We start from the raw sequence: 25,164 nt of genomic DNA, 5'->3' as shown, positions 1-25,164 counted from the left end.
TGAAAAATATTGAGTGGGTCTGACTGTTCCTAATTTTCGCAGAAGCCTAATGGGATAATTGGCTCAGGTAGGTTTTGTTGGTGGGTTCTTGTTGGGTCCATATCAGGTGTTTAGGAGGAGTCTTACTAAGGAGGGACATGGGTGATGCCACCCCAGTTTCAGTGATCATGTTGTTACGTGCCTTCAAGTCGATTACGACTCATGGCGACCCTATGAATCTGCGATCTCCAAGAGCATCTGTCATGATCCACCCTGTTCAGATCTTGTAAGTTCAGGTCTGTGGCTTCCTTTATGGAATCAATCTATCTCTTGTTTGGCTTTCCTCTTTTTCTACTCCCTTCTGTTTTTCCCAGCATTATTGTCTTTTCTAGTGAATCATGTCTTCTCCTGATGTGTCCAAAGTACGATAACCTGAGTTTCATCATTTTAGTTTCTAGTGACAGTTCTGGTTTAATTTGTTCTAACACCCAATTATTTGTCTTTTTCGCAGTCCATGGTATGCGCAAAGCTCTTCTCCAACACATTTCAAATGAGTGGATTTTTCTCTTATCCGCCTTTTTCACTGTCCAACTTTCACATCCATACGTAGAGATCAGGAATACCATGGGCTGAATTATCCTGACTTTGGTGTTCAGTGATACATCTTTGCATTTGAGGACCTTTTCTAGTTCTCTCATAGCTGTCCTACCTAGTCCTAGACTTCTTCTGATTTCTTGACTATTGTCTCCATTTTGGTTAATGACAGTGCCAAGGTATTGATAATCTTTGACAAGTTCAATGTCCTCATTGTCAACTGTAAAGTTACATAAATCTTCTGTTGTCATTACTTGAGTCTTTTTGACGTTCAGCTGTAGTCCTGCTTTTGTGCTTTCCTCTTTAACTTTCATCAGCATTCGTTTCAAATCATTACTAGTTTCTATTAGTAGTATGGTATTGTCTGCATATCTTAAATTATTGATGCTTCTCCCTCCAATTTTCACACCTCCTTCATCTTGGTCCATCCCACTTTCCGTATGATATGTTCTGCGTACAGATTAAACAAATAGGATGATAAAATACACCCCTGTCTCACACCCTTTCCGATGGCAAACCAATCAGTTTCTCCATATTCTGTCCGTACAGTATAGCCAGAGTATAGGTTGCGCATCAGGACAATCAGATGCTGTGGCACCCCCATTTCTTTTAAAGCATTCCATAGTTTTTCATGATTTACACAGTCAAAGGCTTTGCTGTAATCTATAAAACACAGGGTGATTTTCTTCTGAAATTCCTTGCTCCATTCCATTATCCAACGTATGCTTGCCATATGATCTCTGGTGCCTCTTCCCTTTCTAAATCCAGCTTGGACGTCTGGCATTTCTCGCTCCATATATGGTAAGAGCCTTTGTTGTAGAATCTTGAGCATTACTTTATTTGCATGGGATATTAAGGCAATAGTTCGATAATTACTGCATTCTCTGGGATTCCCTTTCTTTGGAACTGAGATATATATTGAACGCTTCCAGTCTGTGGGCCATTGTTTAGTTTTCCATATTTCTTGACAAAGCTTTGTCAAAATTTGGACAGATTCAGTCTCAGTAGCTTGTAGCAACTCTATTGGTATGCCATCTATTCCTGTTTCTTCCAAGAATTTTAAGAGCAGCTTTCATCTCACATTCTAAAATTTCTGGTTCTTCATCATATGGTCCCTCCGTGAATAAATCTGTCATCCTTGCATTCAGTGATCATGGGTAGAGGGCATAGCAGATGAGCAATGAGGAACCCATCCATGAGAGGAGTGGCAGCAAGGAACAAGGCATAGATAACCTTGCCCTCGTCATCTATGGTAATTCACCACTTCCCCATGGCTATACTTCCCTCTACTCAGTGATCATGGGTAGAGGGAAGTATAGCCATGGGAAAGCGGTGAATTACCATAGAAGACGAGGGTAAGGTTATCTACACCTTGTTCCTTGCTGCCACTTCTCTCATGGATGGGTTCCTCATTGCTCATCTGCTATGCCCACTGGCCTGTGTGTGTTGTTGTTTAACGCCAGATCAATACATACAAAGACCACACTTATCCATGATTTGGTGTGCATTACCGAGACTTGTTTGGGTGAGCTGGGAGTAGTTGATCTAACCCAGCTTTGCCCACCTGGACACTCAGTGCAACACCAGCACAGGCTGCAGGGATGGGGGGGAGGAGTTGCTGTGGTCTACAGAACTTCCATCTCTGTCACTAGGAAACCACTCTGTCTGTGAGCTGGCTGTGAGGGCCTGCACCTGATGTCAGGCCAAGGAGACAGGAAACTAGGGTTGCTGCTGGTGTACCATCCACTCTGCTGCCCAGTAGCTTCTCTGACTGAGCTGGTGGAGACCATCTCGGCTGTGGTATTGGAGGAACCCAGAACAATAGTCCTGGGTGATTTCAATGTCCATGTCTAGTGTTCTGGCTTGGGACTTCATGGCCTCCATGACAACCATGGGGCTGTCTCAAGTCACCAGCCCTACACATAGGGCAGGGCACACACTCGACTTGGTTTTTGCTCTAGATGGAGGAAGGGGTGGTCTGGAGATAGGGGGGGTTGATGTTACCCCACTGTCATGGTGACCACTTTCTGGTGAAGTTTAGATTTATGGCTCCGATCCTTCCTTGCAGGGGTGGTAGACAGATTAAAATGGTCCACCCCCAGAGACTAATGGAATCCACTGGATTCCTGAATGCCCTGGGGGAGTTCCCAGTAGATATAGCAGGTGACCCTGTTGATTCTCTTGTCATGCTGTGGAACAGCAAGGCAAGTCAGGCTCTTGACACGGCTGCCCCCAAGTGCCCTCTCCGGCATTGTGGAGCCTGGTTTGCACCTTGGTACACCAGTGAGTTAAGGGCAATGAAACAAGCTGGACAACAGCTAGAGCACAAGTAGCAAAAGATGTGCTGTTAGGCTGATCAGGCACAAGTAAAGCATCATAACTGTGCCTACTGTGTGGTGGTGAGGACGACTAAGAAGGCCCACTTCTCTGCCTCTATCACATCCTCAAGTAGCAGTCCAGTGGAACTTTTCCGTATTGTCAGGGGTCTGTTGACATCAACTCCAGCAAATGGAGTTTTAGACCCTTCGGAGGCCCACTGTGAATTGTTTGCAAGGCACTTTGAGGGTAAAGTTGCTCGCCTCCATAGCACATTTGATGTGACCTGATGACGTAGACAAGCTGCTTGCAATGATGCGGCCAGCAATGTGTCCTCTTGACCCTTGCCCTTCTTGAATAATTAAAGCTTGCAGAGAGAGTATTTGACTGAGTGGATCCAGGGTGTAGTCAACGCATCATTGCAGGAGGGAGTGGTTTCAGCCACCCTGAAAGAGGAGGTGATCCGAACGCTCCTGAAAAAGCCCACCCTGGACCCATTGGTCTGCGACAATTACCGACCAGTCGCAAATACCACCTTCTTAGGGAAGGTGACTGAGAGGGTTGTGGCGCAGCAATTGCAATTACTCTGGGATGAAACAGATTATCTTGACCCATTCCAGTCTGGGTTCAGGCCTAGTTATGGGACTGAATCAGCTTTGGTTGCCCTGATGGATGACTTTTATTGGGAGAAGGACAGGGGGAATGTAACCCTTTTACTCTTACTTGATCTCTCAGTGGCTTTTGATACCATTGACCATGGTATCCTTCTGGGCCGACTTGTTGAGATGGGTTTTGGACGCACTGTTTTACAATGGTTCCGACCCTATCTCCAAGGTCGTTTTCAGAGAATTGCATTGGGTGATTGTCTTTCGGCTCCCTGGCAGTTGTGCTGTGGGGTACTGTAGGGTACCATGTTGTCCCCCATGCTGTTTAACATCTATATGAAGCCCTTGGGAGCAGTCATCAGGAGATTTGGGGTGAGGTGTCAACAGTATGCTGACAACACCTAGTTCTATTTCTCTGTAACATCTGAATAGGGAAGGACCATGCAAGCCCTGGACTGCTGCCTGGACTTGGTGGCGGGCTGGATGAGGGTCAATAAACTGAGCCTGAATCCTAGCACGACGGAGGCACTATAGGTTGGTGGTTTGCAAGTTCAGATAATTGGTCAGTTGCCTGCTTTGGATGGGGTCGTACTCCTTCTGAAAGAGCAGGTTCGTAGTCTGGGGGTGCTCCTGGATCCATCTTTGTTGCTAGAGGCCAGGTGACCTCAGTGGCTAGGAGTGCCTTTTACCAGCTTCGGCTGGTAAGACAGTTGCGGCCATTTCTGGACTGGGATACCCTGACCACGCCCTGGTAACCTCCAGGCTGGATTACTGTAATGCGCTCTATGTGAGGCTGCCCTTGAGGTTGGTCCAGAAGCTACAGCTGGTGCAAAATGCGGCAGAGAGCCTGCTCACTGGGATAGGCTATTGCCAACATGTCACACCACTGCTGAAACAATTGCACTGGCTGCCCATTTGATACCGGGCCAAGTTCAAGGTTCTACGTCTTGGTGTACAAAGCCCTATACAGCTTGGGACCAGGATACCTGAAAACTGTCTTATCCCTTATCTACCCAGTCGATCACTGCACTCTGCAGGTGAGGGCCTCCTGCACATTCCATCTTATTAGGAGGTCCATTCCACAGAAGATAGGAAATGGACGTTTAGTGTAGAGGCACCTACCCTGTGGAATTCCATCCCCTTAAATATTGGACAGGCACCAGGCTCTCTGTTATCTTTTCGGTGCCTATTGAAGACCTTCCACTTTCAACAAGCCTTTTAAGTTGAGACCTTATCCTAGTCTGCTTCTGTGTTGGAATTGCTTTTTAATACATTTTTAAACCTTTTTTTTAAAAAAAAAACTATGTTTTCAACCTTTTTTTAAAAAAAGATGTCTTGAAAACTTTTTTTAAAATTTTTTTAAACTATGTTTTGTTTTACTGTATTTTAAAGTCTGTTCTTTGATGTTTTAAAGTGTTTTTAGTGCTTTTGTTTGCTGCCCTGGGCTCCTGCTGAGAGGAAGGGCACGATATAAATAAATAAATAAAATAAACACTCTGCAGTGTTTTCACAGTAAACCCTTGAAGAGGGTACAGTTGAGGGCTGACGGAGCCAGGGAATTTAAGAAAACAAATCACTTTCATTTTGCTCAGAACTGAGGTTGAGACGGTCACTTGGTTTAGAAGGGAACAAGGCGCCTTCCTTAAAGTCTGTTGTTGTTGTTGTTGTTATCTCATGCTTTGTTTAAACAAACAGCTACATGTTTACAAATACCTCTAAATCACGCTAAGGTGGCAATCCAATATCACCAAAGCAAGAACATTCAGAATTCAAGACCAGACTTGTCTCTAGGAAAACTTCCATGCACTCAAGGGGGTTGCTAAAATTATTTAGTTTGTAATATATACTCTGCAAAGGTTAAGTTCCTTTATCTCATTAATTCTCACTGCAACTGTGTGACGCAGATCCCCTCTATTCCCCCTCTACTGGTGAAGAGCTCAGGCTAAGAGATCATTATTTGCTTAAGGTTGCATGCTGCTAGTACTGCTGAGGATATTAATGGCATTGTTAGGTTATGAGAGGTGAGCTTGCTACCGCTTCCCACACAGTTTTTTACTGGGCAAAACAGAAGACTCTATTAGCCAAGGGTAGGATCTCCTGGTAGCACCAGTCTTTTGATCTTCCGTTCTGTTAGGGTTGTACCACTGGTTCAAAGATTCTGATCAGGTCTTTGATTGACAATGGAGGAAAACAAAATGTAGCAAAATGTATATAACGCTTACTAAAACAAAGCCCTCTAAGTGGTTTAAAGAATTTGGTCTATATACCACCAATGTATAAGAAGCCAGAAAGATCACAAGAAATATCTTTCCAGCAATAATGGACATTCTGTTCCATGTGTATAGTAGAACTACAGCTAAGTCAAATATTCTCAAATGTTTATATTTGCTTTGCAAGTAGCACTTTTTTTTACTGTTTTGCTCATATTTGCAGAATTTCATAGAAAGATGTACCAATTAGATACATAGGTGTTCAGATGCATCAAAATTTAGAATATCTTGCAGAATATAATTGCGTAAAAGTATACAAAGGTCTGGTCTTGGTTGTGTAGAGAAGAAGAGCAAACACTGTAATCTTTGGGTTTTTGTTTGTATGTCTGGTTCTGATAACATATCCTTGATAGTAGATGCTATAATTTTTAAATTATAGCAAAAGATTATTTTGAATTTTATTTGGTTGAATAAGTTTTCAAGAGTTTCAGCTAAAGTGATTTATCAAAACAAATCTGACAGGGGCTTGGACCGACCGACCATCCATCCATCCAATTATTTGAATTATATCCCGCCCTTCCTTTCAGTGGGAGTACTATTATTTTGCAGCAAGTCTTTGCTCCTACTCTCCTCAGTCTCATTTGCTTGTACTGCCATTTAACCATAGTGACTGTGACGACCAGTCTGGTTTTGTTATAGGTTTTTGTGACATCATCATGTCAGATGTAGTGCCAGGTTGATGCAGGTTGCCACAATTAATAGGAGTAAATGAGAAAGTGGGCAAATAAGATCAAAGATTGCCACAATTAATAGGAGTAAATGAGAAAGTGGGCAAATAAGGTCAAAGGCTAAGAGAGAAAAGGAGGAGGAATATGTAGCAGAGAACAACAGAATTGAAATGAAGCAAAAGTGCTTGCACTGATTGCAGACAATTGTTGAAGATGGGAGGGCACTTTCTGAGATTAAGGCTGTGTACATACAGCATTTTATTCTAGAATCACTGGAGACTGAGTACTTGGTTTTTTTCTACATAGTCCACACACAATCTACATATGTTGCATATTTTTTTGCCCCTGAAAAGCACTTGAGAAACTGGTTTCATTCCCAAAATAAAAGCTCACTGTAGATTGATTCTGCATTACCCTGCAGTGTGTCAATTTGAAAACAGATGCAGGTGGGTCCCGGCAACAGGTGGGAGGGGGTAATCTATATCTGCCCAGTGACATTGTGAGTGAATGTATACCAAGATTGAATCACCATTTCCTCCTTCATTCACCTGGGATATGTGCAGGGAGGAAAAGGCATGGATAACCTAATCAAGGGGAGGGTTTTCAAACATCTATCAAGTAACCACACCCACCCATGTGGTCCACAGGATCTAGCATCAATGTAGATTGAAAGCATCATGTTGAGGACAAGCATGAATGATTCTGGATTGAGAAAAGCTACATTTTTTCTGCTACAAACAAGTTGTACAAACAAACTAATTTCAGTTCAGCTCTAAGCAGAACTAAGCAGGAGAACTTTGCTTGAGACAGATCACATTCAATCTGTTAATAACTGGCATCAGTTTCTAAAGAGATATTCTTATAATTCTAAAAGTTGATGACAGAAATACTTGGCTTATCAATTCTGAACGGCATGATTTGTTTACAGAAACCTGAATTCTTAAATATGAAGTGGATTTATGTTTTAAGATACTCAGTATTACTTTACCTGGGTAGAGCAGTGATTTTCCCCCATTTTTCTACACAGAATCTTCTTGGTCCATTGCTCCCCCTCAGAGAAGCAAAACCTTCATAAGGTATGCTAGACGTGCCTGTAACAAACTGAAATCCAAAGCAATACACCATAAATAATCATTGTGGAAAATACAATAGTTTGACCTGGTATACATTTGGGACTGCCTCTCAAATTACATAGGGATCTGAAGAAAAAAAGCATATTCTAATTTATATTTGCATTTATCTAAGGATACATACTCTGAACAGAGATAGGATAAGAGTAAATAAAATGTCAAACTCAGTAGGCCTTATTTTGTATAAGGATGCCTAGGATTCAACTGTTGACTTCTTGGAGGCAGCCTTTGTAAGGGGAGGACAGGGCTCAGCATTGGGTGCATTTTGACTGTACAAGAGACACTTGGGTCTTTAGATGGAAGCCAGGATCCAAAAAAACCCCACAATTAGTTCCAAGTGGCTTTTGACTTAGGTTTCTCAAGTAGGTTCCTCCATGCCACAAAACCACTTCTGAGATGGAAGGAAAATTCAAAAGACATTTGCAGTAACGGTAGGAGGCCTTGCTGTTCAAAAAGGGGGAAATCCCCTGTAGGCACATCCAAGCCCCTGGGTGTAGGCAAGCAGCTCTTTGCACCCACAGTGGAGTCTGCCTGGCCAAGGCATAGTTCTGCTTTTATAGGAGTCATGGATTATCATCTTGGCAATGTGTGAGTGTTGAGCCCCAGCTTCCCCAACTTGACCCAGGAGAGGAGTCAGATGAGGAAGAGGTTTTTGAGGGTGTTGAGGGTGGGGGAGATGCTGACAGCCCGTGAGTTCCCACAGACAGCCCTCCCATCAATGCGGACCCTGCGCCGTCAACAAGTGTTCCCACAGAGCCGTTGGGAAGCAACATTGTGCACGTGCCAACTCCACCCCCCTGGGATTCCCCACCTGACATGTCAAACGAGTCCCCGCCAACCTGCTCTCTTCCCCCTGAGGTCGAGCTGGCACCTAGAGAGCCTGTACTGTCAGATGAACATTTGGGGGATCGTCCCAGCCACCATCTCTCTTCTCCGACACTCCCATGACTGACAACATGGAGGCTAGTGGGGGCGCTTAAGGGGGACTCCCAGTGACCATCGAAGCCTTGTACGCCGAGCTCCAGAACCTCCAAGTTGTGACCCAGAACTTAAAACTCGAGAACCAGAACCTCCGAGCCCTGATTGCCCAGGGAGGCGCAGCACTGCCAGCCACACCGCCTGTTAGAATCAAGTCTCCCATGGGGCTACCCTCCCGCTATGGTGGCCAGAGTGACCAGTTTGCTACATTCCGTGCCCAGTGTGAATTGTACATACATGTACATCAAGCTGAGTTTCTGACCGACAATTCATAGGTGGTATTCATCATCAGTCTGCTGGAAGGGGAGGCTGCCAAATGGGCCACCCCATATCTGATCTGAAATAACCCTGTTCTGGGACAATATACCACCTTCATTGACGACATGAATGAAATGTTCCACAATCCTCAATGGAAGGAGATGGTCGCCCGTCAGTTAGGAACTCTGAAACAAGGGAAAGGATCCATGGGGGTCTACACTAATATGTTGCGTGTCTTAGCCCAAGAGACAGAATACAACAACCCATCTTTATCAGAATGGACTGAGTTCGGAGGTGCTGAATGAGTTGCCGCACACACACATACCTGGGACCCTGTCGGACTTGATCCAATTCTGTTTGCAGATTGACAGTTGTCTCGAGGGCCGCCATTTAGAGCACAGAGCAGAGCCGGTTTATTCTCAGGCACCTTTACCTCTCTCCCACGTCTGTTATCCTCCTAGTGTGGGAACCTCAACCTCATCAGGGGTGGAGCCCATGCAAATTGGCGGAGCCCAACCACGTCTGTCAGAGGAGGACAAGGAGAAGCACAGGAGGGAGGGGCTATGCCTATACTGTGGAAAAGGGGGGCATCTGTCCCGAGGATGCCCTTCCAAAATTGAAAAAGCCCCAGTGCCAGAAAACTCCAAAACCCAGCTCTCATAGAGGCTGAAGAATTGGGAGCCAATTCAACAAAGTGGCCTCATCAGCAGCTCCTTCTGTCGCAAGCAGCCCTACTCATGCTGGTTCAACTGACTCTGCCCACAGGGCAGAGTTTCCAAGCCAACACGATGATTGACAGTGGAGCTTCATCAAGTTTCATGGACTGTGACTTTGTCCACAAACAAGGCATACCCCTTCAGATGCTTGAACTACCCTTGTCCGTTGAGACCATTGATGGGCACCCCTAAAGTTCAGAATGTTGGCCAGGGTGATGGGGTGCTAGAGTTGGAGATTCAGGGGCATGTGGAGAAACTGTCATTCTATGTGGCATCTTTGCCCTGTTTTCCTGTGGTGTTGGGGATGCCATAGCTGGTCCAGCACAACCCAACAATTTTCTGGGACGAGGCTGCAGTGGTGTTCACCTCGAAATACTGTCATCAACATTGCCAGCCTCAGAAGAGGCCCAATCCTGATGTTGTGGCTGGAATGGTTCTGCAGGAGGGGACTTCCTTGCCCCAGAAAGACGAAGAGTACCAGGACATGTTCCATAAAAAGGAAGCCGATCAATTGCCCCCCCGTCTGTACGACTGCACCATCAACCTGATGCCCAGGGTGCGTATTCTGGCTGGGAGGCTCTACTCCCTGTCAGAGCCGGAGCTGGCGGCACTGAGGGAATTTCTAGACATGAACCTGAAGAGAGGGTTCATCAGACCATCTCAGTCCCCAGCAGGAGCACCCTTGCTGTTCGTTAAGAAAAAGAGCAGGGAATTACATCCATGTAACGACTACTGGGTACTGAATCAAATCACCATCCCCAACAGCTACCCCCTGCCGCTCATCACAGAGATGCTGGGGCAATTGCGGTCAGCCAAGATCTACACCAAGCTGGACTTGAGGGGAGCTTACAACTTGGTGCAAATGAAGGAGGGAGACAAGTGGAAGACTGCATTCAATACACGTTATGGACAGTCTGAGTACTTGGTGATGCCCTTTGGGCTATCCAGTTCTCCGGGGGTTTTCCAAAACTTCATGAACGACATCTTCAGGGACTACTTGGATCACTTCATGATCGTGTATTTGGATGATATTCTGATATATTCGGACTCCCCAGAGGATCACGAGGAACATGTGCAAGCTGTGGTGCGGCGCCTCTGAGAGCATCACCTCTATGCCAAGCCAGACAAGTGCGGGTTCGACTTGACCACACTGGACTTTTTGGGGATATCGCATTTCGCCAGCCGGGGTAGACATGGATCCGGGAAAGGTCCATTGTGTTCTCAAATGGCAACCTCCCAGAACTAAGAAGGATCTCCAGCATTTCCTGGGGTTTGCCAACTACTACCATCAGTTCATCGCAAACTACTCTGACAAGACGCCACCCCTCAATGACTGTTTGAAGGGACTGGGTCCCTTTCATTGGATGGAAGCCACACAGAGAGCCTTTGAAGAGTTGAAGGGGTGGTTTGCCTCGGAACCCATACTACAACATGCAGATCCCACATGCCCCTTTGTGGTTGAGACAGATGCATCGGACATAGCCACCGGAGTGGTGCTTTTACAACCAGCGCTAAAGGGGGGGGGTTAAGACCCTGCACCTACTTCTCACAAAAGTTGACAAGTTCTGAGCAAAACTACACCATGTAGGAAAAGGAGTTACTGACCAACTGGGATGCCTTTGAGACTTGGCAACATCACCTGGAAGGAGTGCAGCATGAGATCGAGGTGCACACCAATCACCGGAATCTGGAGAGCCTGCACACCGCCCGCAAGCTGAACCAAAGACAGGTGCTCTGGGCCCAATTCTTTGCTCATTTTCATTTCAAGATTCACTACATCCCTCAAGTGCTGAATAAACGAGCAGATGTGTTGTCCCGCAAGCCAGAATACCTGAAAGACGTGATCCCGAGACTGCTGCAATTGATTATACCTCCTGAGAAGATAGTAGTAGGATAGTGTCAGGAATCCTGGGTGACAGAATTGCAGGCAGCGCAAGAGCAGGACCCATTTGTCGAAAAGAAGCGCTCTGACCTGGTGACACTACCACCCAGGAATAACGTGGATTTCACATTGAAGGAGGGGGTACTGCATCACCACGATACCATGTGAAGAGAAGAGAGTCAAGGTGCTTCATCAGTGTCAAGACTCCTCCGCTGCAGGGCATTTTGGAGTCTACAAAACCTTACAAGTGGTTGCCAGGGAGTTCTGGTGGCCTCGGATGAAACGAGAAGTGGAACATTACGTCCAGTCCAGTCCCACCTGTGCTCAGGCCAAACACGCCACTGGGTGACCCGCCGGGCTTTTAGAGCCACTTCCGACCCCCCAGGGACCCTGGCAGATGGTCACCATGGGCTTCATCACTGACCTCCCTTCCTCGCAAAGGAAAACAACTGTACTGGTAGTGGTAGGTGCCTTCCCAAAAATGGTGCACTTTATCCCATGTGCAGGACTCCCAAATGCTCAAGAGATGGCCCGTTTGCATGTGCAGCATGTGTACCGACTGCATGGCCTCCCAGCCAGTCTGGTCTCTGATTGAGGAACACAGTTCACGGCACGTTTCTGGCAAGCCATGTGGCAAATCCTGCAGAGTGAGTTGAGACTTTCACTGTCTCATCATCTGCAGACGGATGGGCAAATAGAAAGGGTTAATGACACGCTAGAACAATACTTACGTTATGTCAATTACCAGCAGGATAACTGGGTATCCTTTCTGCCTCTAGCAGAGTTTGCTTACAACAATGCCGTTCACGCAATCACCCAACAGACTCAATTTTTTGCCAACCTGGGATATCACCTGCGGCTTTTTGCCGCCTCCCTTTCCAGCCTCTCCATCCCAGCCGCGGAGGATTTTGTTGCAGGAGCTTCAGGCCATGCAACATCTGTTGAGAGAACAGTTAGAGAGGGCCAAGGAGGATTATAAGGAGGCTGCGGATCAGCATCGGCAGGAGGGCCCTCCAATCCAAGTGGGGGATAAAGTGTGGCTGTCAACAAGATACCTGCCAACGCAGGGGCGCTGTCACAAGTTAGAGGATCACAGGGTGGGACCTTTTGAAGTGGAGCCTCAGATCAATCCCGTGGCCTTCCGTCTGAAACTACCTCCCACCTTCAAGGTACATCCCGTGTTTCATCACTCCCTGCTGACATTAGAACACCCACCTGATCCCCACAGAGAGCCAGTGAAGCCACTACCTCCCCTCAAGGTGGATGGGCTGGAAGAATATGAAGAGGAGCAGATATTGGACTTGTGGAAACACAGGAGACGGCTTCAATATTTAATTCACTGGAAGGAGTATGATCCATCGGAGCACTCCTGGGAGGCAGCTGAAGATGTACATGTGCCTGACTTGATGAGAGAATTCCATGATGTCTACCCAAGCAAGCCCAAGACCCAGGGGTGGAGGGAAATAGTGCATGGAGGGGGAATGATGTTGAGCCCCAGCTTCCCCAACTCAACCCAGGAGAGGAGTCAGACGAGGAAGAGGCTTTCAAGGGCATTGAGGGCGGGGGAGATGCCGACAGCCCGCGAGTTCCCATGGACAGCCCTCCCGTTGACGCGCACCCTGTGCCGCCAACATGCATTCCCACAGAGCCATTGGGAAGCGACCTTGCACGCGTGCCAACTCCACCCCCCCCGGGGTTTCCCGCCTGACACTTCAAACAAGTCCCCGCCAACTTGCTCTTCGCCCCCTGAGGTCGAGCCAGCACCTAGAGAGCCTGTACTGTCAGATGAACAGTTGGGGGATTGTCCCCCCTCGCCCCGTGCGAGATGACGGGATGGTCAGAAGGTGGTACTTCAGAGGAGTCAGATTACGGGCGAAGACCTTCCCTATTTAAGGCGGCACCCCCCTGCTTGGGGGTGCTGAGTCAACTCACTCCACACGCTGCAGAGTATGCTTAGGTAGTTCAGATAGGGTCCATAGTGAGTCAGCATAGATAGGTCTATGAAGCGCACTGCTTTTGATGTAACAGTTACTCTAATAAAACAAGAATTAATTTCAGCCTCGTCTCCATCTCGTGTCTCACACTCTGGGCAGGACAGTGAGGAAGGGAAATTTTGATTGCCTGATTTTATTTCATCAAGTGATGGCCCATGCCTCCATGATCTGAACTCAGCATTTATTTGTGCTTGCTTGCTTGTTTATTACAAAGGTGCAAGGATAGCTAGTTCAAAGTATTTGGGGGCAAGCAATAGTAGAAGTGCTTAGCTTTCATTTTCTGCATAAAATTATAGTTTAAAGGAAATTTTAGCCTATCAATTTTATCATGCAGTGATAACATAGCTACTGTCCTACGTTAAAGGACAAAGTCCCAATGTTAGCTCTGCAGCATGGCTGCCCGTACCAAACTGTTTCATCACAATCAGTTTCCATGTTGCTTCAATAATGTTTAGAAGCACTGATCATGCAGACTGCTATTTCCCACGTCCCTGTCAGCAGCTGTGATGAAGGTTTGGCCCTAGTGCAGGCCTGATTCAAGCAATCCACATGACTGGTGATATTCTGCATTACCAATGCAACATGGGAGCCAATTATAGGGAAGACATTTGCTGCTGTTATTACCACCGTGCCATAGAGGTAATGTGCAGAATGAATCAAAACAGCATGTAAGGGGAAAAAAATATCTTCAACAATTACTACAACAATTTAACATCTATTTGTTGCCAACAATTAATTCCACTAATTTTATGACTTCACTGTTGTAACACCTAACTCAGGGGTTGGGAACCACCAACCTGAAAACAGCCCTCTGGTTAACTTCATGTGGCCCCTGGGCATTTCCAAGGACTCTTCACCACTGAATTAGTGGGTAAAGTTGGTGCTCAGGGCCAAGGCCAACGTAACATGAAAAAACCCACCCTAGAGGTACTTAGGACAAAGTGAGGTGGTGCCTGGCTGAGGAAGTTGACTCTGAAGTGGGCATCGCCTGCCAATAGAGGGAGAGAAATGGGGAAAGGGAAAATACAGAGAAGGAGGAGATCGAGAAGCCTAATTCATTGCTGGTAGAAAATAAATGTTAAAACAGTCATTGTAGCAGTAGTAGTTGTAGAAGACATGTTCTTCCCTTATGTTGTTCTAACATTAATTGTTCCAATGGTTGTGATGAGTTTTCCCCTTTCCCTTCCTTTTTGTGGGGTATAGATTTCTGCATTAAGTTGTATTTACAGACATTTCTTCTTTTGTGTTTAGTGTTTCCTTATTCATTTTTAAGAATCCATAACTAAGCGGAACACCCAAATGTTTTCTACTAGCAGCAGCTCCACTGAGCAGCATTTGAGGGATGACTGAGAGTGACTGAAACTTCCATCTTCCAGGAAAAAGCCAGCAAGGTAGAGCACAGAAACCACTTTACTCCTAGAAGCCAGAAGTGGAGGAAATGCAACAATGCATCACTAATTTGCTCCTTGTATAGGAACCTGACTATTAGACATTTTAAGCCAGTAGACAGAACACTCTAGAATTACCGTATATTCCGGCGTATAAGACGACTGGGCATATAAGACGACCCCCAACTTTTCCAGTTAAAATATAGAGTTTGGGATATACTCGCCGTATAAGACTACCCCTGCTTATGACATGCAGGTACTTAGCAGGAAAACTGTCACTTATAAACTTATAAATATTAATATTTGGATTGTCCAGTTGTTTTGTTTTTGTGCCTAGGAATTACCACCAAAAACTGGGGAAAGATGTGAGAAATCTTTTTTTTTAAGCAACATTTTCAGCCTTAAATGCCTAGACTCTCGTGTCCAACACTATGGAGTATTTATTGATTGATTAAGAGAATTTATATCCTGCCCTTTTGCTGTTAAAAACAGAGCTCAGCACAGCTTACAAATATAGTAAAAACAATAAAAATACACAATCAGAGAAAAACAAGCCAAAATGTTAGGAAAAGGAGTTTTTCACACCACATGCTCAGTTCTAAATACTGTTGCAGCAAGTTTTACAACTTCCTCCAGTATTCCACTGGTGCAGGCACTCAGACATTCAAAGTACTGTATGTTTCTTAGGTTTTATAAAAGCAGAGCTTTGCTTAACTCAAAATTTCTTCTCCCTTTGATAACCACATCTACACAGGTTCCACCTCCATACTCAAAATGAAACTGAGCCTGGAAGTGTACAACAACCCCACACATACCTTGCTAATTGGATTATCAATTCCAGGATGTCTGTCTTATCGACTACTCTCCTGCTCCCCCCCCCACACACACACCGGGCATCATGAAAGACCCAGTCCTGGGCTCAGAAAGAAAATAAATATCTGGTCCTCTTCAAAGTATTGATAAGCCTCTTGTTTTAATTGAAATAATAATTATAAATTCTTGTTCTTATCACTAATGGGAGTTAATTATCTTGCATATGCTGCTGTTGCTTCTATGGCTGTAACGGAGTGAGGTTAAAGATAAGTGAAATGCAAATAGGAAAAAAAAATACAGAAGGCAGTAACACTTTCCTAAATGTAATACCATACCAACCACAACAAGATTCCTATAAGGCAAAAAACTAAGCATCTCACAACCAGTCAGGATTCCTAACCAAAAACCAAAAATATGATAAATGAAGAAATATTTATATAAGCATAACTATCAAATATATGTATTATTTACACAAACTGTAAAGCTATTTATAGTGCAATCCTAAATTTATTTATTCAGAAGCAAGTCCCAGCGTATTCAATGGGGCTTACTCAAACAGGGACAGAAATGCAACCTCAAGTGATAAGCAACTTCATTCACACAACCCAAAATTCCGAATCATGCCACTTTACACTGTTTTGCAACTGTTTATACTTGTTTTTATGCTTATTGGATTTTAAATGGCTTTATTTCTTGTTGTGAGCTGCCTTGGTTTCCAACCCTACCTCACAGGGGTGTTGGAAAGACTCCATACACACACGCACACACTGCAGATGTATAAATACGTACAGCCCATATAATAGTTTATTGTCAAACCAATTGGTCATTGCAGAAAAATCAGTATTAGTTTTTTAAAAATCAGTATTAGTTTCCTACAGAATAAAAACTGCAATACTTAAGTAAGCCCTGCCTACTTGCTTTAAAATAGGACTGGGGGGGGCAGAAAGAGAACACAAACACAATTCTTTTTTACATTCACTCCAAAGTCCCATTGATTTTCAGCACATTCATAATCATGTCTACTCAAAAGTAATTCCTACTGAATTCAATAGGATTTACTCTGGACATATGGGATTAGCACTGTTTTTACCCCCAAAAGCAACTATTGGGAAGGTTTTCAAAACACTGCCCAGGATCTGACTCCTACACACAACAGGGGGAAAAACTGAAATGTATATACCTACCCAATTTATGAGATTTTCAGATAAACAGGAGGGGAAACCACCATTTTCTGGCCTCGCAATGAAGTTTTGCAGACACTGCCACCAAACAAACACTTCACTGATTGGCTGAAATCCTGAACGGGCGGGGTTAAAGGTACGAAGTGCTATACAGTAGTTTAAAAAAAGATTTAACCGGGGGGGGTGCCTGATGTTTTTATATATATCTCGAGAAACGCACCACCTAGAAACTTAATTTTTTTTTAAATGAAAGCTGAGAATCCGGGCCACCTAAGGGGCTAGCCGGGCGCCGGGTGGCATGCTTAGAATCTGGGTAAAACCCGGCTATCCGGGCAATATGGCAACCCTAATAAGACGACACCCAGCGTATAAGATGACCCCCGACTTTGGAGAAGATTTTCCAGGGTTAAAAAGTCGTCTTATACGCCGGAATATACGGTATTTATTTATCTATTTATTACATTTATATACCGCCCCATAGCCGAAGCTCTCTGGAGGGTTTACAGAATTATCATTTCATTTATAACTGAAAGCAACCACATACTTCTGAAAGTATTTTTTCTACAGTTTTGCTGGCCTAGCCGACCTCTTACCTGTAATAGCCTTAGTCGTTGTTCATTGTTGAATCTTTCTACAGCAGCCCAGAACCATCGAATTACAATATGATTGTCATGATATCCTGTTTGATCAGAATGAAGATCATAGTATTTGGGGTCATTTTCCCAGAAAAGAATAAAGAAATGTGAAATACGAAACATTAATGGGGCTCTAAGTTTGGGCCTTCTATATCAGCCTAAATACAAGTGATTTAGACTTGTACCTTGTCCTTCTTCTATTTTAATTTCTTTCCACAACAGTGGGGAAATTAATATTTTCATGGATTATGAAAGCTGTTCATCAGCTTAGGAGCAGTCACAGACAATACTTTAATGGGGTTGCAGGCAGTATACACTCAGTTCAGAAAGCTGCTCATTCTATCACACCAGATGATGGCAAAGCAGTTTTCAGTTGGTTTAGGTATGATTATTATACTGCTCTCAGAACTGATTCTCTATTCTTACTGTGTACTTGAGCATTGTTATCTAAATAAAAATACACATGTCTTTGTTTTCAAGTTTGAAGGGCATTGCCCATGCAAAATGTGGGAAATTCTGAAAATACTTGGCAATGGCAAGTGAGAAAGGATTGGGCTCCTGCTTCCAAAAATTTTAAAGGGACGCATGTCAGATTTTACATGCACACACCTTTAAATTTGAGCATCTGCATCCGAGTACAAAATATATCAGTGTATGAGAGTTCAATTGTGCACACTGACATCTCAGATTTTATCAAGGAACTGATCCCAAAGGTTTGTCTAAGCATATTTCAAATAATTTTCAAAAGTGCCAGGAATGAACTCCAAATGTCAATTAATTCAAAAATATCTGTCACAGAAAAATATCTGAAGATGAAGGCTTCTCATTTTTCACTGGAGAGCCTAACTTTTTCCAACTCTTGCCACCTTTACCATCTGTCATAAATTAAGGCTGAGCATACCTTTGTATCTAAGATTACCCTATTCAGTCTTACCAGCTGTGCTGCTTTGAATTTTACCCCTTTTATCAGATGAAATGCCCACCCTATTCCAAAAGCTAAGTGGGAAAATCCAAGCCTTCTGAGGTAAAGCTTAAAATGTGATCACAAGCTTTCTAAAATTACATTGCAACAGATGAATTTCCAAAATTAAATTAGAATAGTTTATTGGACTCTTTAAAAAAAGTTACCTCTTCTTGTTTATTCAGACTGTGGCCACCCACCCACATTAACTGTGATCAAATGTATATATGTATATTTAAATAAGTATCACCTCCTCTATATTCAGTGTTGTTCCTCCAATCACTTAAGTCAATTTCTGCAGTGCCAGCAATAACCAACTCCAATTCTCTTGCATCAAATACAGACACCAGCCTTGCATCAACAACCTAGGAAAGAAAACAGATGTATCTGAAAGACACATGCTACTGTTTCTTTTTATTTCTGCCAATTATTGTACAGTCTCACAGGAACATAGTAAGCTGCCTTTGCCAAGTCAGACTATTTGTCCACCTAACTCAGTGCTGTCTACACTGACTGGCAGCAGCTCCCCAGGACAGGAATCTTCCTGAACCGTACCTGGAGATGCTGGGGATTGAGCCTGGGACCTTCTGTATGCAAAGCTCATTGGTACAGCACATATACAGCATATGCTATCTCTAGCCTCCAAAATTCTGAACACTTTTATTTTGTGTACAACATTTGAATAAAGCAGCTTATTTTTTTAAAGAAAAAAATTTGGGGTTTTTCCTCCATTTGTCTACAGATGCATTAATATTTGCAGGCCAAAATTATATAGCAAATAATAATAAAATAACTGTGGGATAAAGGAGACTGGTATGCAACCTTAATGGGAAGTATTAGATGCCTCAGTAGGATTTGCTCCAGTGGGTATCAGACAGATACTCAGTACAGCAGCACTGGGCTACCAATTAGTTTCTGGGCTCAATTCAAAGTGCTGGTTTTGACCTACAAATTACGTGGCTCAGGACCCCAATACCCCAAGGACTGCCTCTCCCCACATGAACCAACCTGGACCCTGCATTCTTCATCTGAAGCCATTCTCTGTGTGCCCACTCCAAGGGAGGGGTGGAGGGTGGGGACCCAAGAACGGGCCTTTTCAAAGGTGGCTCCCCACTTGTGGAATATCCTCTCCAGGGAAGTATGCCTGGTGCCATCATTATTTTTAGATTCCAGGCAAAATCCTCCCTTTTTACCCGGGCTTTTGGCCCTTAATTTGAAGGCCTTTATGTACCAATGGCCTCTTTTAATGTGGCAGGTCTTGCAAGGCCTGTCTGTATTGATACTGATCTGTTTTTAGGTTGGTATGTTGTTTGAATAGGTTGGTTTGTTAGAATTGGTTTTAATCTTATTGTAAGTTGCTTTGAGTTGCTTTGCAAGGAAAGTGACTAAATCACCACCACCACTAATATCTTGGGAGATTCTGCCTCCTGCAACAGTAGAGTTTTATGTGGACAATAGGGTAGGCAGGGATGTGGAAGAAGCCAGCAAGATGGTCAATCCTTGGTTTCTGAGAAGGACTACTGCTAGCACAAATTGCCACTGACTGCTAAAGGTCCTTGGTATAGTAATATCCATCTTGTAGTTGATGTCCAATCTCAGTGCGCAGTGACCTATTTTCAATCACCAATGCAAGAAGATATTGAGCCAACCTACACTGAGAGCAACTGAAAGTCTACTTAACAGCAATGAAAAAGCCCCAGTATATTAAACATCAAAATGTTGTAATCACACTAAGTGATTAGTTTCTCAACTCATATATTAGTTGACCGTTAGCTGCATGAATAGTAATCATTACATTTTCCAGTTCCTTATAAAATATAGCCTTATTACCTGACTCAGCGGCTTCAGTGATGAATTCTGCACATGCAGTACCAAAGACAATGCAATGCTTCTCAGGACAACTTAGTCAGTTGTGGAACATGCCTTAATCATGATTCATAAATAATCATGCTAAATGGTATAATGCTGGGAGCACTTAATATACTGAGAACAGAATTAGGGTGTTATTGTTTTACCTCGTAGAAACCACGTACTAGACTCTCTGTTTGCTGCACAACTCCTCTCTCAATTCTCCATTTCACCATCCTCTCTATATATTCCTTCTTGTTCTTTTCTGTGACTGGGATGTTGGCACCCCCAGGCTTTAATTCCCGCTCAGTAATCTGAAAGGCAAACCACCACCAAAATGTTACCAACAAAGATCTATTGCAAACAGAAGGTGTTTTAAAAATATTATCAAGCTGTACTAATTCCCCAAATGGCTGATTAAAGTCCTATTTGAAGTGGTGAAACCCTGGTAGCTTTAAGAGGAGCTGAAAACTTTCTCTTGAGCTAGTGGTATCAAGTACAAAGCAGGAAAGCTCCAAAAAGAAACAAGCCTGCGCATTCTAAGAGATGGTTTAAACGATGCTTTCTAATATACACTGCAACACTTTCTAATATACACACTGCAACATACAAGGCAAAGAAGAAGAATTGCAAACCAATCCTTCCCCTCCCATCTCCCCTGGCCAGTTAAAAAGCAGAGTAGCATCTGGGTAAAAGTATTCTATGTCTACTGAAGAATGAGCAAATGATTCGTAACACTAATGCTGCACGCTGACACGTGCCAAAGGAATGCTTCCCCGTGGTCAGAGCTCAACAACAACTGTGCCAACTTTTTCAAACATCCACCACAGGTTACTGAAATCACTTCCCAGGGAAGAACTCCATCTGCATTTGTGCGAGTGGCTCTGGCATAGAAAGCAGTGACAAATCCAAGTGACACATTTTGTTGCTGGCAACTGTGATGTGGAGCCCAGACCATGCATGTCTGTTTTAGACAGCTGCACCGCAGCAGTACCATGCCACCTCTCGGGTATACTTTAAATTGGATCCCTGCATTGAGTAGAGGGTTGGACTCGATGGCCTTATAGGCCCTTTCCTGCTCTATGATTCTATGACATGAATCAGGCCTGGGAGCTCCTTACCCAGCCTCAAGAATTCCTGGGAAAAGGCCACTGCCTGCTAAGTTAGGAAATTCCTCCACAGTGGAGTGGCTTTGTTAAAGTGAAGAGGAGAAAGCCTCTTTACAGCTCTTTGCTGCAGAAACAGCATAGCAATAACACTGTCATGTCTCAACAAAGGAGATACAGTTATATAGGAAGAGAATATAGAAAGAAAACTAAAAATAATTATCACAAAATTCATGTTCTCTATGTACATTTTAGAGAAAAAAATTGTGCACACCTGTCCAAAGACTTCTTCATTTACAGTGAATGTGAGATCTAGGATATCATGTATATCGTTGTCTTTCATCCACTGCAAACTCTGGTGGAACTCCTCATCAAGGTATTCCAAGTCACTCAGGTCACACAGTCTAACATAAACAAGAAGAAATTAGAGGAATGGAAATGATGGGGGGTGGCGGCGGCAGCATGTGCTAATGAAGAGAAGAAAATCCTTATAATATTAAACAGGACAAAGAGAGAAATCTAAAGAAGCGCAAAAGAATCTAGAACTATTTTTTCTTAATGATAAAAAGCAGATATATCTATATATACACAGAACGTAAAATCCTAAAAATATCTTACATAAATAAATTCATTTCATTTTTTAAAAAAATATTTTTTTGTTTTAGTTCACATTTTAGTACCAGTGCTGATTTAAGTGAAAAAAACCCATCTGCACACATTTGCTTATTAAAAAAAATAAATCCAGCAGCGGCAGCAGCAGTAACTGAAATCCTCCATGATTGTGGAGGATCCATTGCCATTAATGCCAACTTCGTATGTACCTATCTGTCTATACCTGAAACTCCTTTCCTAAATCATAAAAAACACATCTTTCTTCATTCAGTTCTCCCATGCATATCCTGTAACACACACACACACACACACACACACACACACACACACACACACACACACACAAACCAACCAACAGTTGGGATCATTTTGTATAGTCTAAATTAATTTATTCTTTACATCCATTTTAATTATTCCTGAAAAATGTATTACTCTATTGGCATGCAGAAAGGTTTAGACATTGGATGCAGAAAATAACATCTTTTATTTCAAGCTTTCAGCTGTCTTGTCTATTCAACATGGCAACTCTAAATTCATTTTAAAAAAGAGTAAGAATAATTAAAAACTTTTACACGTACATTCTGAGGAGGGCTTTATAAAATGGTCGTGTAAAGAAGGCATCTAACAAATACTGGTGTATCAGAGTAAGACCAAGGATTCGACCACTAAACCTGAACCTACAAAAGAAAAAAATTAAGAGATTAAATCAGGTCTTTACAGCGCAAATAGAATTCAGTTAATACATAAAATTATGGCATCATATTTCTATGTAATGATTCAGACATGAAAAGTTCATTAGATTCTGTATACAACAGCCCTCTTTCAAATAAATTAAGAAATCACAAGAAATGCAGCCTTTGAGGATAGATGCCACATAGATATTTATGGCTAGCCCAAGTTTAGAGCAGAGGAAAACTCTTATGAGCAGAGCAGAGGGAGCTGTCTCAGCTGGTCCACAGGAGAGGAGATTCAAGCAAGCCAGTTTTCAGAGAGAGAGCAAACAGAGTGAGCGAACAGGAGATTGAGAAAGGAGCTGTAGTATGGAAAAGAAAAAGGCCAAGAGGGTGTGAAGCTGTGTGCTCTACACCATGTGCTTTAAACTCCATCGCGATGAGAAAAGCTTCACCTTTAAAATGGAGTTCAGCTTCAATGTGAACCAGCCCTTGGTGTACTAGAGGCCTGTGGGCAATGAAACAGGCTGTATGGCAGCTAGGGTGTGATCCCTCCTCAAAACCGACAATTTCCGTAGCCTTTGGCTTTGAGCCCGTTGCCCTCATCCACAGCTGAAATGAACCATGAAAAGGATATCCAACCTTGCAAAAAAGAGGAACTTCAATGCTTGTTGAACTGCCTTCGTTGCCACTTCAAGGACTGTGGGAAAGACCATGTGTCCATCAAGATAACCTGTTCAAAGCGTCAACGCCAAATGCATCACCATCCCCAGGTAGCTGCCTCCTTTCGGCTTGCATCCGATGACTGAGTTTGGCTTAGAAACTGAAGTCTCAAAAATGGGGTCCAATCCCAACAGTCTGCTGGGACTGGAACAGAGTAAACTGTCTGAGAGAGACTCTAAGCATGAAATCCTGTGTGTTGGCAAAGACAGAGAGTGATCCATTTTAAATTCACATGTTCAAAAATTTTCTTGGACATTTTTTTTTCTTAATAATGTTATTTGTTATTTAGTTTAATTGTTTGTAAATTGTATTGCTTTTATTGATGTATTTTTATACTTGTGTTTATTTTTCTTTGTAAGCCGCCTTGAGGGCCTTTGGCCAAAAGGTGGGGTATAAATAAATTTAATAATAATAATAATAATAATAATAATTAATAATAATAATAATAATAATAATAATAATAATAATAATAATAATAATAATAATAATAATAATAATGTGTTTTGAAGGACTCCATAGTAGCTTGATTGGAAGGGATGTGGCCTGATAACTATTGGCTTAAGGGCATGGCCTGAGAACTGCTGAGGGCAGCAAGCAGCAGCTATGTGTGCTGGGACTTTCATTCTGTTTCCTAACTGAGTAGAGCAGAGGGAGCTGTCTCAGCTGGTCCACAGGAAAGGAGATACAAGCAAGCCAGCTTTCAGAGAGAGAGAGTGAACAGAGCGAGCAAACAGGGAAACCAAACAAGAGTTTGACAAAGGAGTTCGACAGGGGAGATCAAAGGGAAGGTTAGCGAGGGATGCTAAAAGCAACAGGGCTCAATAAACTGCATCCTAGAGTATTGAAGGAACTGGCTGAAGAACTCTCAGAACCCCTGTCTATTATCTTTGCAAAATCATGGAGGACTGGTGAAGTACCAGATGACTGGAGGAGAGCTAATATTGTCCCTATCTTCAAAAAGGGCAAAAAGGAGGAACCGGGAAACTACAGACCAGTCAGTTTAACATCAATCCCCGGAAAAACTCTGGAGCAGATTATAAAGCAGTCCATCTGTAAGCACCTTGAAAACAATGCAGTGATTACTAGGAGCCAACATGGATTTATGAAGAACAAATCCTGCCAAACTAATCTTATCTAGTTTTTTGATCGGGTAACCTCCCTTGCAGACTGTGGGAATGTTGTGGACATAATATATCTCGACTTCAGCAAAGCTTCTGACAAAATGCCCCATGATAGTCTGATAGCAAGCTAGCTAAATGTGGGCTAGATGGACCAACTATCAGGTGGATCCACAGTTGGTTCCAGAATCATATTCAGAGTGCTTATCAAGGGTTCCTTGGGTGGAAGTAATGAGTGGGGTACCACAGGGCTCGGTCCTGGGCCCAGTGTTCTTTAACATTTTTATTAATGACTTGGATGAGGAGGTACAGAACATGCTTATCAAATTTGCAGATGATACGAAATTGGGGGGCACAACTAATACCGTGGAAGACAGAAACAAAATTCAAAGGGACCTTGACAGGCTGGAGCATTGAGCTGAAAACAATAGTATGAAATTCAGCAGGGATAAATGCAAAGTTCTACACTTAGGAAAATGAAACCAAATGCACAGTTATAAGATGGGGATACTTGGCTCAGCAATATGACATGTGAGAAGGATCTTTGAATTGTCGTTGATCACAAGCTGAATATGAGCCAACAGTACGATGTGGCTGCAAAAAAGGCAAATGCTATATTAGGCTGCATTAACAGAAGTATAGTTTCCAAATTGCGTGAAGTATTTGTTCCCCTCTATTCAGCACTGGTTAGGCCTCTAACGTCAAGAAGGATGCAGAC

General features: G+C 43.3%; 1 protein-coding gene across 5 annotated transcripts in view; it reads right to left on the bottom strand.

The window, feature by feature from the left end:
* The window catches only part of HECW2 (HECT, C2 and WW domain containing E3 ubiquitin protein ligase 2), a 299,050-nt gene that overhangs the window by 5,315 nt on the left and 268,571 nt on the right, over nt 1–25,164 (bottom strand). For 3 of the 5 annotated variants that reach the window (XM_061608169.1, XM_061608168.1, XM_061608167.1), the window contains 6 exons: nt 22,513–22,611; nt 21,597–21,726; nt 20,384–20,530; nt 18,619–18,733; nt 17,366–17,451; nt 7,421–7,533 (listed from right to left, as the gene is read on the bottom strand). In XM_061608169.1, the coding sequence (XP_061464153.1) occupies nt 7,421–7,533; nt 17,366–17,451; nt 18,619–18,733; nt 20,384–20,530; nt 21,597–21,726; nt 22,513–22,611 (690 nt within the window). Of the gene's footprint in view, nt 1–7,420; nt 7,534–14,786; nt 14,807–17,365; nt 17,452–18,618; nt 18,734–20,383; nt 20,531–21,596; nt 21,727–22,512; nt 22,612–23,060; nt 23,518–25,164 lie in introns of those variants that run through there. The other 2 variants (XM_061608170.1, XR_009760443.1) reach the window with 2 other exon arrangements.

Source organism: Rhineura floridana, chromosome 2, assembly GCF_030035675.1.
Source record: "Rhineura floridana isolate rRhiFlo1 chromosome 2, rRhiFlo1.hap2, whole genome shotgun sequence".
Lineage (NCBI taxonomy): Eukaryota > Metazoa > Chordata > Lepidosauria > Squamata > Rhineuridae > Rhineura > Rhineura floridana.
This window is presented reverse-complemented; position numbering and strand designations above follow the sequence as displayed.